The sequence below is a fragment of the Excalfactoria chinensis genome, chromosome 1 (assembly GCF_039878825.1).
Source record: "Excalfactoria chinensis isolate bCotChi1 chromosome 1, bCotChi1.hap2, whole genome shotgun sequence".
NCBI lineage: Eukaryota > Metazoa > Chordata > Aves > Galliformes > Phasianidae > Excalfactoria > Excalfactoria chinensis.
Window position 1 is genome coordinate 161,351,312 of NC_092825.1, and position 13,572 is coordinate 161,364,883.

The 13,572-nt window shown below is 40.5% G+C and overlaps 1 protein-coding gene across 2 annotated transcripts in view; it reads left to right on the top strand.

Annotated features, from left to right (window-relative positions):
- The window catches only part of ALG5 (ALG5 dolichyl-phosphate beta-glucosyltransferase), an 18,739-nt gene extending 7,581 nt beyond the window's left edge, over positions 1–11,158 (top strand). The window contains exons 7-10 of one of the 2 annotated variants that reach the window (XM_072361478.1): positions 133–192; positions 2,337–2,488; positions 8,811–8,896; positions 9,902–11,158. In XM_072361478.1, coding sequence (XP_072217579.1) covers positions 133–192; positions 2,337–2,488; positions 8,811–8,896; positions 9,902–10,014 — 411 coding nt within the window. In that variant the 3' untranslated portion in view covers positions 10,015–11,158. The remainder of the gene's footprint in view (positions 1–132; positions 193–2,336; positions 2,489–8,810; positions 8,897–9,901) is intronic. The other variant, XM_072361479.1, reaches the window with a different exon arrangement.
- The last annotated feature ends 2,414 nt before the right edge of the window (positions 11,159–13,572 follow it).

Genomic DNA, 13,572 nt, shown 5'->3' on the forward strand with positions numbered 1-13,572 from the left:
TATGGCTTTGAAGTTTTTATCATACGGTCCTTATCACTCTTAAAGGTTCCATGTAAAGTCTCAACAGGAGATTCCAGTGATTCACAAAATGTTAGTTTAACTAATAAGTCTTTAATGTGTATTCTTGTGCAGAACCAGATGGCTATTTCCTGTGGTTCTAGAGCTCATCTGGAAAAGGATTCAATAGCAAAGGTTGGTTTCCCTTTCCTCCTGTGTACAAATACTCAAAATATTTCCACTATTTCATTCTGTTATACAGATTTTACAGTTAAATAAACAACTATAAAAGAACGGGAGCTTAAAAATAAGAATTGCCGTGAGTGGATGTTATGTTCCATCACATTACAGAGAATGTGTTCTGCATTTCAGGCGCCACCAATGTTGAACTGGTTTCAGTTAGCGTTCCAGCTGAAGGATGCTGGTTGAGAGCATCTTAGAAGCAGAATTCCTGACAGTCAATAGTTAAAGACCATTTAGGTCTGCTGTTATTAGGAGGTAAAGTTTTAGACACAGTCTGTAGAAGGTAACATTTTGTGACCGATGAGTTAAAGCTTCTACAAGAGCAGTCTCTGTGCAAACGTACATCTTCTGCCAGTACTGGTGCTGGAGTACAAGGCGACTGATGAGCTCATTTTTATTGATTCTCTTCCAGTGCAGGATCTTGTTGATCTACAAATCTTGAGATCTGTTCAAAATGAGTTAGGGTTAATTAGCAATAAGCTGTTTGAAGGGTATCTTAATCAGTGGGAAAGTACTGTAATTTTTCTGTATTACTCACAGTGACAGTTTTGAGTTTTGAACACACAGATGGGTACTGTTCAGTGTGTGGCTCTTGTAGAATAAACAGTGCTGCATAGGCACGGTCTTATCTGGCATCTGGTTTTCTGATGTCTTGGCAGACAGTAGTTGACAAAGTGCAGGCATGGAACTTGTATTGCAACAGACATGTTGCTGGACTGATTTTTTTAGCATCATTGGATGTGTTCATCGTTTTAAACGTTCTCAAGAATGAGCTTTTTCAATACTGATGTTTAATACTCAAAAATATTCTCTCATATATATATATATATATATACACACACATACACACATTATCAAATAGTTGCAGAAGACCAAAAGAAGTTACTTTGGTAATGTTCAGCCCCTGGTAGACATTCAGGGTGTTTTTTTCTCTGGTTTATCAGATGTTATCAGATGGTATTTGAACAGTTCTCTGGGAAGAGCTGCTATAAATACTTGTGGGTATATGTTAATATCCTCAAACAAACAAAAAAATCCCACATAATTTTCAGAAATAGGGATAAATGTTTAACATGGAATTCACATGCTCGTGTGACTGAATACACCGTTTGCTGTTACTTGTTAGTTGTACAGCCAGGGTGTTGTCTCCATAGAGCCAGGAGGAGACTGTGTGGCTGATAACGTAGCCTGCAAAAATTCTTCATGCTGTGTGCAAGCACAGAATATATGTCAATTTTCTTCAGCGCATTCATATTTCTTATCATCTTTGAAGGATCTTATTTGGTGACTGGGTGCAAACTGCAGAAATACAGTTTGCAGGATGAGTGTGTTCCTTCTTTGCTTTCAGTTTCTCCCCATTTCTTACTTTTGGTGGTGCAAGGTGTTACTGAATGACAGTCATGCACAAGTAGCCTTGTGTTCCCTGTCACACGGTAGCTCGCCTTGACTGGAATGCTAAAGAATCCTCACCAGATCCACCATTAACCTGGGGCTAGAGCACTTTTTTAGGGCTGTGAATTTCTTTAAGCCAGAGTCTGTTACATAATAAGCTGAAAATCATCTCATTTTGCAATCAGGGTTTGAAATTATTTGCTTTAAAGGCATCTTTTATCACCCAGAGATGTTTAAGAGTTAAATTGCTGTCTCCTTTTTGCATGGTATTTAGCTTGTGGTCATAAGATACAATCATCTGAAAATCATGGATCTGAGTTAGAGTTGTTTAGGAGCTCCCTCAAATGCAAGGCTGGCAGTGATTCTGCAAACACAGAATCAGCCTCTGTATTCCATTGACAAACATATCCATATAACATGATGTCAAGAACGCAAATGTAACCAAAGAGTAAACTGGGAGAATCATAGACTGTCAATATCATGAGTAGAAACCCAGGTTTGGGCTTCTGCTGCACCTACTGTGGTACCATCCAGAATGGAAAACTGCCATGGATTAGGGAAAACAGCAACAAGAATGTGGGAATGTGAACTTTTGATGTCTCTGCATGTATCCTAATCATGAGCTTGACTGGCAGGTCTCTCCTTTTCTGCTGTAGTTTTGTCCTCTAAAAGAAACCATCTAACTTTTTCCCTTTTGTTCACAGCGCTCTTACTTTCGAACTCTTCTTATGTACGGCTTCCATTTCCTTGTGTGGTTTCTCTGTGTCAGAAAGATCAGGGATACGCAGTGTGGATTTAAACTTTTAACCAGAGAAGCTGCTTTGCGGACATTTTCAACCCTCCACGTAGAGCGCTGGTAAATTTTCTTTGTTGTTGTTGCTTTTCTTTCTTGATTGACATGATTTTGGAGACGGAATTTCAGCATTGCAACCATTACGAAGCGCAATGTGTTCAAGACAAGGTTGGAGGGGGCCCTGGGCAGCCTGGTTTGGTACCAGATCTAGAGGCTGGTGGCCCTGCCAGTGATATACTCACTCTCAATGTTAACACAAAGTGACTATAGAATCATAGAATCATAGAATTACCCAGGTTGGAAAAGACCTTGAAGATCATCAAGTCCAACCGCAGCCTAACCAGTACCCCATCTCTAAAAAACCTCTGCTAAATCATATCCCTGAGTAAAAATCGGTTGTCAAATAAACCCTGCCCTGAATTTTAAGCTGCTTGTTTAGAATATAAATATGAACACACAAAGAACAAGATTTCCTTCCATAACATCTAGAGAGTATCTACTTGTCATCTTAGGCGACAGAAGAAGGGATAATTTCAGGATGTAATTCATTTCATCCTAATACAGGGCTCTAAAGTATGCCAAGTAAGGCATGGTCAGCAAGTGCTCATTTCCTGCCATCAACTACAAAGAGACTTTGGACAACTTGTACAGGAGTTATCTTTACTGTAGGTGGCTGAAGTTCAGCGGGTTATGTTCCACTCAGTGTAGGAGTAGGAACAAAATGTGTCAGTGGTTTGTGCCTTAATTGCATCCAAAGGATAAAACCATTCAATGAAAGCCAGTTAGACTACTAACTCAAGCTTGTATCTAAGGCAGCTCAGTTTCTGGTCCATGTAGGCAGTGTCAGTGGTCTCCATAGATTAAAAGCCAAAACAATTCTTCCTTTTTGCTAAATGAATTTCAAAGTGTCTGCACAACAAACAGCACAAGTGTTGAATTAGCACTAAGTAGCAGGAGGCTGCACTGAAGTTCTGGATGATGTCAAATGCAGAGCAGTACTTACCCAGTAAATAATACAGGTTATGTCTGTGTATCTCAGCAGGATGATAACATACCTCACTTAAACAGTGTTAGGAGCACAGGTGCATTTTTGGAAGCTGAACATCTCATGTTCTGGTAATCAATATGCCCATGAAAGCAACGTAGCTATCCTGCTGCTAGGTCAGAGAGAACAAAAGACTGCTAAGTAAGTTTCCACGCTTACATAATTATCAGACAGACCACACTTAAATGCTTATGGTATTTTTAATATTTCACCGGCACCTCCTATGAAATGGAGCCTTGTGTTTCCATGTTCACTTTCTGTAGACGAAAGTGGGAGTGGGGAGCAGTTGGGGCATGGCATCAGGATCTTCCTTTATGTGATCCTCTGCCTGTTTTCGGCAGTTGCAAATATTAGTTTAAAGAGAGAGAAATGACTCAATTTCAGCTATAGAAGAAATGAAGAAACAGTTGCTCAGACCTCCAGATTTTTTCTGGTTTTATCGTGCTTCTCCTCCAGCTGACGCTGAGTTGAAAATCATCTCTTTAATGTTAAGAAGCCTAGAAAACTGAACCACAGTTATCTTCTCGCTGTGCAGAGTTTGATTTATGGATGCTTATTGTTACGAAATCTTAAAAGGAAATTGAAATATACAGAGAAAGATAATGTTTTTATCTTTAGGGTGATGAGAATCATACAGCAGTTTTTCAAGAGAGACTGAGATACTTCCCAGAATATTTGTATTATGCTGAAGTTTAGAAAGCATTTCTAAAATTAATAGATAACTGGATATTGTTTATGTTTTTGATACTAAAAAGTCATGCTCAGATCCTAAGCAAGTTTTTCTTTTCCCGTTAACGTTCTTATTTACTTTCTGGTGTAACCGTTCCTCCGAGAGCTGGCTGTATATACACCAACAAAACCCAAACATTCTTGAAATTTACTTTCTACGCAGCAAAGTTTTGACGTTAGTTTGAAATAAGAGCAACTTTTTGAGCAGAGAGCATATGCTTCGTGTTTTAGGTTCCGAATCTGATTCCAGCACTAATCTGTTCTTCAGAAAAACACGGAGCACGTTTTTTAAATTAAGACTTAAAAGAAAATTAAAGAAAGAGGTATTTTAAAAACACGACGAGGATGGTTGGAATTACTCCCTTTCAGACCCCAAAAGAAGCTCCATTTCTGCATCCAGTCTTGGCCTGGAGAAGTGTAATTTCGATGTTAAATTGTAATGAATGAGAAGAAAGCAGGAAAATTAGATTGCCTAACTGACAGAATTCCCCCATGCAAAATATGAGCATTGTTGTTTTTTTTTCTTCTGACTACAGAAAAATCATAACAGTTTTTCCAGATTGAATCTTTATTTCTTTACCCAGCAGAACGAAGCGTGGCAGCAGATACTTTTCTACCTGGAATATTGATGAAAGGAGTGGGAATGCAGAGCGTAGTTCTTGCCCTGGCTTGATTGACAGTTTGTGAAGAAGCAGTTTGTAATGATATCAAGGAACTTAGCAGATTGTTGGTTAGATAGATTGGCAAGCTTAAAATATTTATAGAGTAAAACTAATAGACAAAAATAATACAATTTGTTCTATAAAAGTTGCCTTGTGCACTGAACAGGCCATTTTTTTTCACATCTAAAACTCACATGTTTGGCATAAGAGACACCCTATGATTGTTTCTTCTTTCACTAAGCTGTAAATGCGAGTCTTTAAAAAATACAGGGAAATAAGTAAATATTGCTTATAAAAGCATACAAATATTTATTACATGGATATTTTTCCACTGCTTTGGCACCATAGGCTGACACAAGCAGTGGAATGAATTGTTTTTTCCTGTTTCTGTGCAGGACAAGTAGAATTGTTTATGAATTTCTAATCATAGAATCACAGAATGGCCTGGGTTGAAAAGGACCACAAGGATCATCCAGTTTCAACCCCCCTGCTATGTGCAGGGTCGCCAACCACCAGACCAGGCTGCCCAGACCACATCCAGCCTGGCCTTGAATGCCTCCAGGGATGGGGCATCCACAGCCTCCTTGGGCAACCTGTTCCAGTGCGTCACCACCCTCTGAGTGAAAAACTTCCTCCTAATATCCAACCTAAATCTCCCCTGTCTCAGTTTAAGACCATTCCCCTTGTCCTATCACTATCCACCCTCATAAACAGCCATTCCCCCTCCTGTTTATTTGCTTCCTTCAAGTACTGGAAGGCCACCATGAGGTCTCCCCAGAGCCATCTCCAAAATCAACACAGAAATATTTTGCTGTTAAAACTATCTCTGTTTTGTCTTGTAGAATTAAAATATCCTGCTCCTGGCAGGTGTACGCCTGCTTTCAAAAGCCTGGTTACAGCTGGATCTTGATACCATGTTTCATTCTTTGGCCAGTGAAAGTTATGTCTCTGGAACAACATATTATCAAAGAAAAGTTATAAATTCCAGTCATAATGGCATAACAGAAGGCCAAATGTTGTTGGATATTTGATACGTTTAGTATTAGATGAGCAAAGAAGAGCTTAACAGCAATTTCAAAACAACTATTAAGTTCTCAGGGTATGTCAGTTGCTCCAAAAGTAACTGCAACAGATACAAAGAGTACAAAAACACTGTTTGATAGAGGAAATTCTCAGCTACAAAACAGTTTTTCAACATTGTGACCACCATTTAGCAATGCGTTTTCACCTGCAGTGAACAAGAGCCTGCCTGCTACCTGCTGTGGCCACTGCTGAAACCACACCACCCACTGCCTTACTGTGCTCACATCCACTGTCCATAGGAGTTCAGCAAGTGTTGCTGAATGTCAGTGGGCGCCATGTTTTCCACATGGAGGAATTCAAAGGCACACCTTTGCTTCAGACACACTTCCACATCAGAAGCCATTCTGTCAGACTGTCCCCTCTGCTTCCAGCTGTTACACAGCAACAAAATATAACGTGGTCATTGGTGAGAAGGTTCAGTTTCTACAGCTATACCACCAACATTCACCTCTGAAGCTGTGGGACAATGTAATAAAATGGGAGGCATTACTTACGGAGCAGCCCTCATAGGTACTTTACAAACTGAAACAAGGGATTTGATTTCAGTTGAACACCCACCAGCAGTGTGGTGTTACACTGAGTCTTAGCCAGCATAGCTATAACTTGTAACTTAGACAAAAACATTTAGAATAAATAGAGCCACGTGGAAAAGTTTTCCAATATTTTATACTTTGTGTTTGTATTAATTAAGACATAATGGAGCCACTACTAGAAATAGATGGGCAAACTTCACACCATATAGTTCTGGATGTCTAACTTGAGGTGCTTAAATTAGAGGCAGAAGTTCCTGCATGATCAAGGCAGTGTTAAGCTTTTCTAGGAACTCATTCAAGCTAGAGCCGTGCTCAGGTACTCCGAGCTGTGTTCCTTGGCCTGGAGGCTCTTACTTCCACTCTCTGCAGCAGGATCTTCTGAAGTATATGGTGTGAATAATACCCTGCAATTCCTAGCAGGGCTTCTGTCACACAGTAACTGGTTGCAAATGGCTGACGTGCTGCTTCATGTCAAAACATGTGTGTTGCATTCACCAACTCATCCACTGCATTGCTTTGATCTCTAGAGATGGCTCCAGCTAAAATACCCACGCTTATGTCTTATAACTTTGTATTGGATTTGATGCTCTGCAGCGTGAGGGTCATATTATCATTGTATGGAATGCACTGCAAGCTACGTTCCCTGATTAATTGTTATAGCATACATCTGAACTGCACAAAAGGTCGTGGGGAGCAGAGGATGAACTGTGCCCAAGCAGAGCACTACAGAAGTTGTTCTCCTTCCAGCCTTGAACAGCATTTTGTATATTTCAGGATATGTTCACTGTTGCACTAATGGCAACCACATGTAACAACGTTAGCGTTCAACCTGATTAATTCCTGTCCTTTTAGTCTTTTACTTTGAGCACAGTAGTTCTCCAAACTATTTAATGTTGCTGTGCTCTGATGTATATTGCTGACATTCGGGTAATTGGTTGTCCATAGGAATTGTTGCAAATCACCATTAGTTTGCTGGGCTAATACTTTATGGAGTAATATTTTTAGAGCAGTTCATACAGTATAATTCATCAGACAATTATTCTGTCTCTTAAGTTTTTTAGCCAGTTAAGTAGTAAATACTGCAAAATTCGATTTACTGTTTATACACATGACTCATAAACATTCAGAGGTGAATATGTGGGGTTTTTTGGCTTACAAATGTAAAATGGCAGCAAAATGCCAAATAACACGATTTCAATAAGAGACCCATGGCAGAATTAATAAAATAATATTCAGCCCTAATTAAAAATAAACAAAAAAAAAAGAAAAAAAAAAGAATAAGAAAGCAAGGCTGCTTGGCTCAGATTAAGTTGACGGGGGCAAAAGAAAACAACCTACATCGATTTATTCCCGTGACTGTTTTCATGGCAATTAAAACTCCTGTGTTCTAATCCAGATTGACGGACCGGTTCTAAATTCTCTAATCAAAATAACTGTAGTCTGGGTTGGTAACTTCTGTTTGTGCCACCTCTGCGTGTTTTGCTGCTGTGCTCAGTCGTGCCAGTAGCTCTGTCACACACGTGCACAGTGCAAGTCCAGGTTGATGGGTGTTTGAGAACGACCTCACCTTCAGGCCAGTGTGCTGCGGTTGTATCATCATCATCATAGTATCATAGTATCGTGCGAGTTGGAAGGGACCTTAGAGATCATCGAGTCCAACTCCCGGGTTTCGAGCCCCCTGTGTAGCAAAGCGGCACTTCTACCCCTGCGCCACAGGGGGGATTCGAACCCGGGCCCTCCGGTGCCGCAAGCAGCTGTTGTGCTTCAGTGTTCATCAATACACGTATGTGTCACACCTGAGTGCATATTTAAAAGTCACTCCTATTGCTGCATTCATTCGCAGTACAAGGAAGTGATGCCTAAATGTGGCTAGCCACCATCTTCAGAATGCCTTTTTGCTTGCTTGCATCTTTCTGTCCCACAGGTGCAGTGTCAAATGGGGTTACTACCACCTTGAATTCAAACAACACTAGAAGCACGAAGGAGTAATGCTATTTTATTAGATTTCTGCACACATTTTCTGCAGTGGCAGCAGACTTTTTTTCATTTCAAAACATTGTTTTGGAATTAGCAGTGTTGGTGTCAATAGCAGCTACCAGTAGATACAGCATGAGATTCGCCTTCAGAAACAGAGTGCAACCAAGTGTTGTTACGTTGGCTGTTTTCTTAGCCATTCAGTCAGGAAATTTATTTTCCTTTCATGTGCATTGGATCTGTAGAGAACTGGTATCAACTTTGTAGCTGAATGCCAACCTCTCTTAAATTAACAGTGCCACCATCTTTCTCCTGGAAGTAAATATCACTGAGTTTTGCTATTTGCTGTTCTGCTGCAGGGCATTTGATGTGGAACTCCTTTATATAGCTCAGCACTTGAGAATACCTATAGCAGAAGTTGCTGTCAACTGGACTGAAATTGAAGGTAAGGAAGCGCTTTCTTTTTTCTCAAGATTCCTCAAGTATGAATGCAGACTAAAATAGCTGAGGACTTTCTCAAAGTGAATCATATTTTACCCGATTTTGATAGCACACAGCCTTCTTTCCATACAAATTCAGAATTCTTGCCAGATTCTGTTATAGCAGCGTAATAGAGGAACAGGAGGAGCAGGTGAACAGATAGCTAGGGAGAGAAACTCTCGCTGGAGACAAAGTAGGTAGTTATACAGCTAGGGCTGCCAAAGTAGCGGTGAAGCGCTACTTCAGCACATCATCGTGTACCATGAGGTACTGTTTGTTTCCACTTGCTTGCTTTCCTCCTATCAAATACAGTTCCTTCTCTTTTATTTTCTCTCTGGTATTTTTTGCTTTTTAACCTGAATCTTTTCTCCTCGGCACAACCCAGAACAGCAAAAAGCATAATGAGTTGTGATGGTGATAAAGGATGCAGGCAAGCAGAAAACATCCTAAGCTGACTTCACGTTAAAAGAGAATGTTTTCTTTCAGGGCAGTTCCAGGTGTATTGCATCTACTATAAATGTTACTATAAATGATGGAAGAGGAGTTATGGTGTTCAGTCCTTACATTGCCTGGACACTGGCATGTTCAATTGCTGTTAGAGAGCAGGAGATGATCATCTTCTACAAAGTCACTCAGAAATCCTTTACTTAGCTGTTGGTGTTCAGGCTCCTACTTACGTGAACAAAGTCCTACTGGAGGGCAGTCTGTGTATCTTGTGGCATACACTGAATTATTGTGCAGCTTCCAAGCTGTATCTCCCTGCTTATGGTATAATGCAATGACTGTAAGGCAATACGTTTTTAATACATATTTTTACAGTATTTGTCATATTTCTTAATTAAAATTAAAGTCTGTGTTGTAGGGCCGAACATGCTGAGAATGCAGAGGTTCACAAATAGTACAAGTATGCTTTGCCATTCCTCGTTTTTTCTAACAGTGTCCTTCTGATTTTCTTCTTCATTAATCACAGGTTCTAAGTTAGTTCCCTTTTGGAGCTGGCTGCAGATGGGCAGGGATCTTCTTTTTATACGACTGCGATATATGACTGGTGCCTGGCAGCTTGAAACAAGAAAATGTAATTAGGTTATTTACATCTTCCAAATGTATTATTATACTTAATGGAACATGAGAACAGTTTCAATCAAGTGAAATGGTGTTGAAAGCTGAGGTAATTCTTTACTGCTCCTGCTGTATGTTTCATTTTTGCAGCATGTATGTGTTTTGTAAGATTCTCAATGAGGAACTGGTACAATATTCTGTAAAGAGAAAGCATTTCCAAAGATTTTCTTGTCTGGTTGTTGGGTCTTCCTTTTACTAAACAGTTGCGTTGCCGTATCATGTAAACTCAAAGGCATCTTTGTCTCATCATACATTCAGAATTTCAGCTGGTAATGTTTATATAAATAAAGAGAGGCACTCTTTTCTACAAGGTGTAATACTGGGCTGTGAATGACCACAACCACTTTTCTCCATAGCATCGGGAAACGTATGGCCATATAACTTGAATGATCGATCTTGATTCGCACTAATGTGTATTTAGATTCAGTGTTATGGGAAACATTCATGGGTTTTACTCATTTATAAAAGCAATGTCCATAAGGCTGTTCTAAGAACTTTCAGTTGTCTCTTGACATTCCAAATGTTCTAAACTGCTGTCTGAAGCTAAAACAGTTTGTCTGAAGTCAAAGTGCAGCTCGCTTCCAAACTGCAGAAGTCCCAAGAGAAAGCACATTTCATTTTAAAATGTCATCATTTATAAATGTTGTTCGTACATACTAATTAATACTGCATGCTCAAGGCTAGGAGTCCTTGGCACCTCTGAATCTGTAGTGAAAAGGGTACAGAAAACTAATACAGAAATGAGACCCAGTCCACATTTGGGGGCCTGTGCATTAGCCATGCCAGTATGAAGTCCTCACTTTTTGAATGCAATCAGAGGAGAAGGAGCGTGAGTTTCTCTTATAGTGCCATACCTTGTTACAGCACACAGCTGTAGTGCTGTCAGAACAGTTGTGGGCTGCCAACAAACGAAGCCAAATACAAATATGAACAGATCTGAAGGATGAAGGGTAAATGGTTTGTACTTTCACATACTTTTCGACTGATGATTTTTCTTACTCCTTCCGCAGTGGCGTACTGCAATACCGAGTTTTGCTTCTGTAAGAGTTACCTCAGTTTTCTGTATGATAAACTGCTGGAATAAATGCTTGAAAATATCTTTGATTTCACAGATTTTAATCTGTTGATTACATACATATCTCTCATTTCTGCACAACCAACCACATGATTGATTGCTGACACCGCCTAAGTAAGATACCAGCTTCCCAGCTTTGGTGAGAGAGATCACCCTGATCAAACCTGGGTCACTGTAACTCTGGCTGTGATTAATTAAGCCATCCCTCAAATGCAGATTCCTAAAATCTTCCTCCTGGCTTAACTTAAAACTGAATTAGATTTAACCAACACGGTCCATCTGTTTCAAACGATGAGACCCAGGTCATGCATTGTTCTCTGCACGTGTAAAAATCTGATGACCTCGTCTTCAAGAAATTCTGCTTTTCTATTGGCTGTCAAAGCTTGGAAAGGGGGGGTTCTGTTTATGAATCGATATATATATGTATTATTGTTTAATTTTCTACAAAGATCTTTTAAAACATTGCAGATAGGAGTCTCCAGTAAAGCCTCACTCTTGAGCTGTCTCCTTTAACAACTGTGCGTAGGTCATTCCAACAAAAAAATCTTTACCTGTCACCTCGGAGATGCAGAGGTAAGGCTGGATTTACCATTTCTGAGCTTATGGGGGTTGGATGCTGGAACTTGATGGCAGGAATTTCTCTTCTGGGATGAGTGGGGATTTTCTCAGTAAATTTGAGCCCTGGAGAAAGGTCACTACATATCGAAATGGTCCAGAACCTGTTCGGTGTCTCTGAGGTCCGTTGGCGTGACACAGGTCACGGCCATGCATCTGTGTCCTCCTCAGCTGCCTTTCAGAGCAGACTTGCCGTATTCATGCGCTGTGTTGGAGGTAGCCCTGAGCCTGCACTCACTGCCAAAAGTGGGCCTGAAAAATGTTTAAAGAGCGTGTGACAGCTGTGGGACACCTGGCACAACTTAGGTTACTTGTATAGGTGTGGCCTGACACATTCCTTTGCAGAGAGGATAAAGTTGAACTGGGATGAAAAAGAAAAGAGTAAACTGGGACAGAAAGAGCATGGAGAGAAGCTGACAAGGAAGCTGATCTGAGGCTGAGACTGGAGGGCAGTGAGTGAAATGGGAGACAATACTGAGACTGCATGAGGAATGGGGTGGAACAGCACTGGACTCAGCAAGAAAATACGAGAGCAAGGGAATGGCTAAGAAGACAGATCAATTAAGGATGGAAAAATAAATGTTGCTAACAAGGGAATGGGAAGCTGAAGGGGCTCACTAAGCCAAGTCCTCGACAAGAATAAGGTTAGGACAGAAATGGAATGGTTTAAAGCAAGTTGGGACTGTGGATACGGCAATATTCAGAGTCTGGGCTGGAACCCAGGATCCCTTTCTAAGTGTTTCTCGGTTGTTATTTAACCTTCACAAAATCCTTTGGCAAATCATATCTCATCTTTCTGTGCCAGTCTTTAACTGGCTGCCAGTATCAGTTTTTCTTCCAGCCCTGGTCACTGCAGTCTGCTCCAATTCTGATCAGCATTAAGGAGCAATGGAGTCTTTAACAAAGACGTAGGAGAGTTTACAAACCAAGCTTCAGTAAAAGATGACTTTTCCAAATTAGAAATCCAGGTATGAAGAACACAGGGAACAAAAGTAGACTTTCTGACATTTTCCCACATGGTGTATATGTGCCATGAGAGGAAATGTTTGCTTGAATAAGGACAGCTTTTCCTATAGTCGTATTTTTAGCACTTTGGACTGATTTGAGAATTAATAAGTTGCATGGCAAAGGTGTCTTGATCGATTGACTTGTTTGTAAATTGGAAGCTTGGATCGTGTGTTCATGAGACAAGGATAACAGAGGGACAGTGCACTCTCCATCAGCTTAAGGTTACAGCAGGACAGGCCAATGGTTCTTTTTACCTCTTGGTGAAATGGTCAATGCATTCAAAGGGATGTTTAAGGAAATCTGAGCCCACGTGTTAAACAATGGTGAAAGGATTCCCCAACCATTCTGAAAGTCACTTCAAGAGGGTATATGGACAGTTCAGTGATACAGATGTGGCAATATCTCTGTCTTTCAGCAGATCAGACTTTAAAAAAATGAGTTCCAGGTTTGCTACAGCATGTTCTGGGGTTGAAGCACTTAACAACTGCTTTTCTAATAGTACTTAGGATTGTTCTCAGGTCCCGAACAGCTTCCTGCCCTTGTTGATGCAAGTGCTTCAGGCTTTCTTTGCTGCCTCTCCGTTGTTGAAGCAGAGGCAACAAAGGATACTGACTTTAGCCGAGAAGAATGGTTAGCTCTGCTGCAGAACTGGAGTGAACAGAGAGAGCTACAGGTAGTAATGTCTTGAGGCTACTTCAAACAGATTCGTCAGTGACAATACTTAATGTCTCACAATGTTAGTATCCATTAGCGGCACTCAGTAGTGCAATGGGGCTGTCATACTTAGTGCTCAGAAGTCTCCTGGTTAGCATCTTCAACTTCTT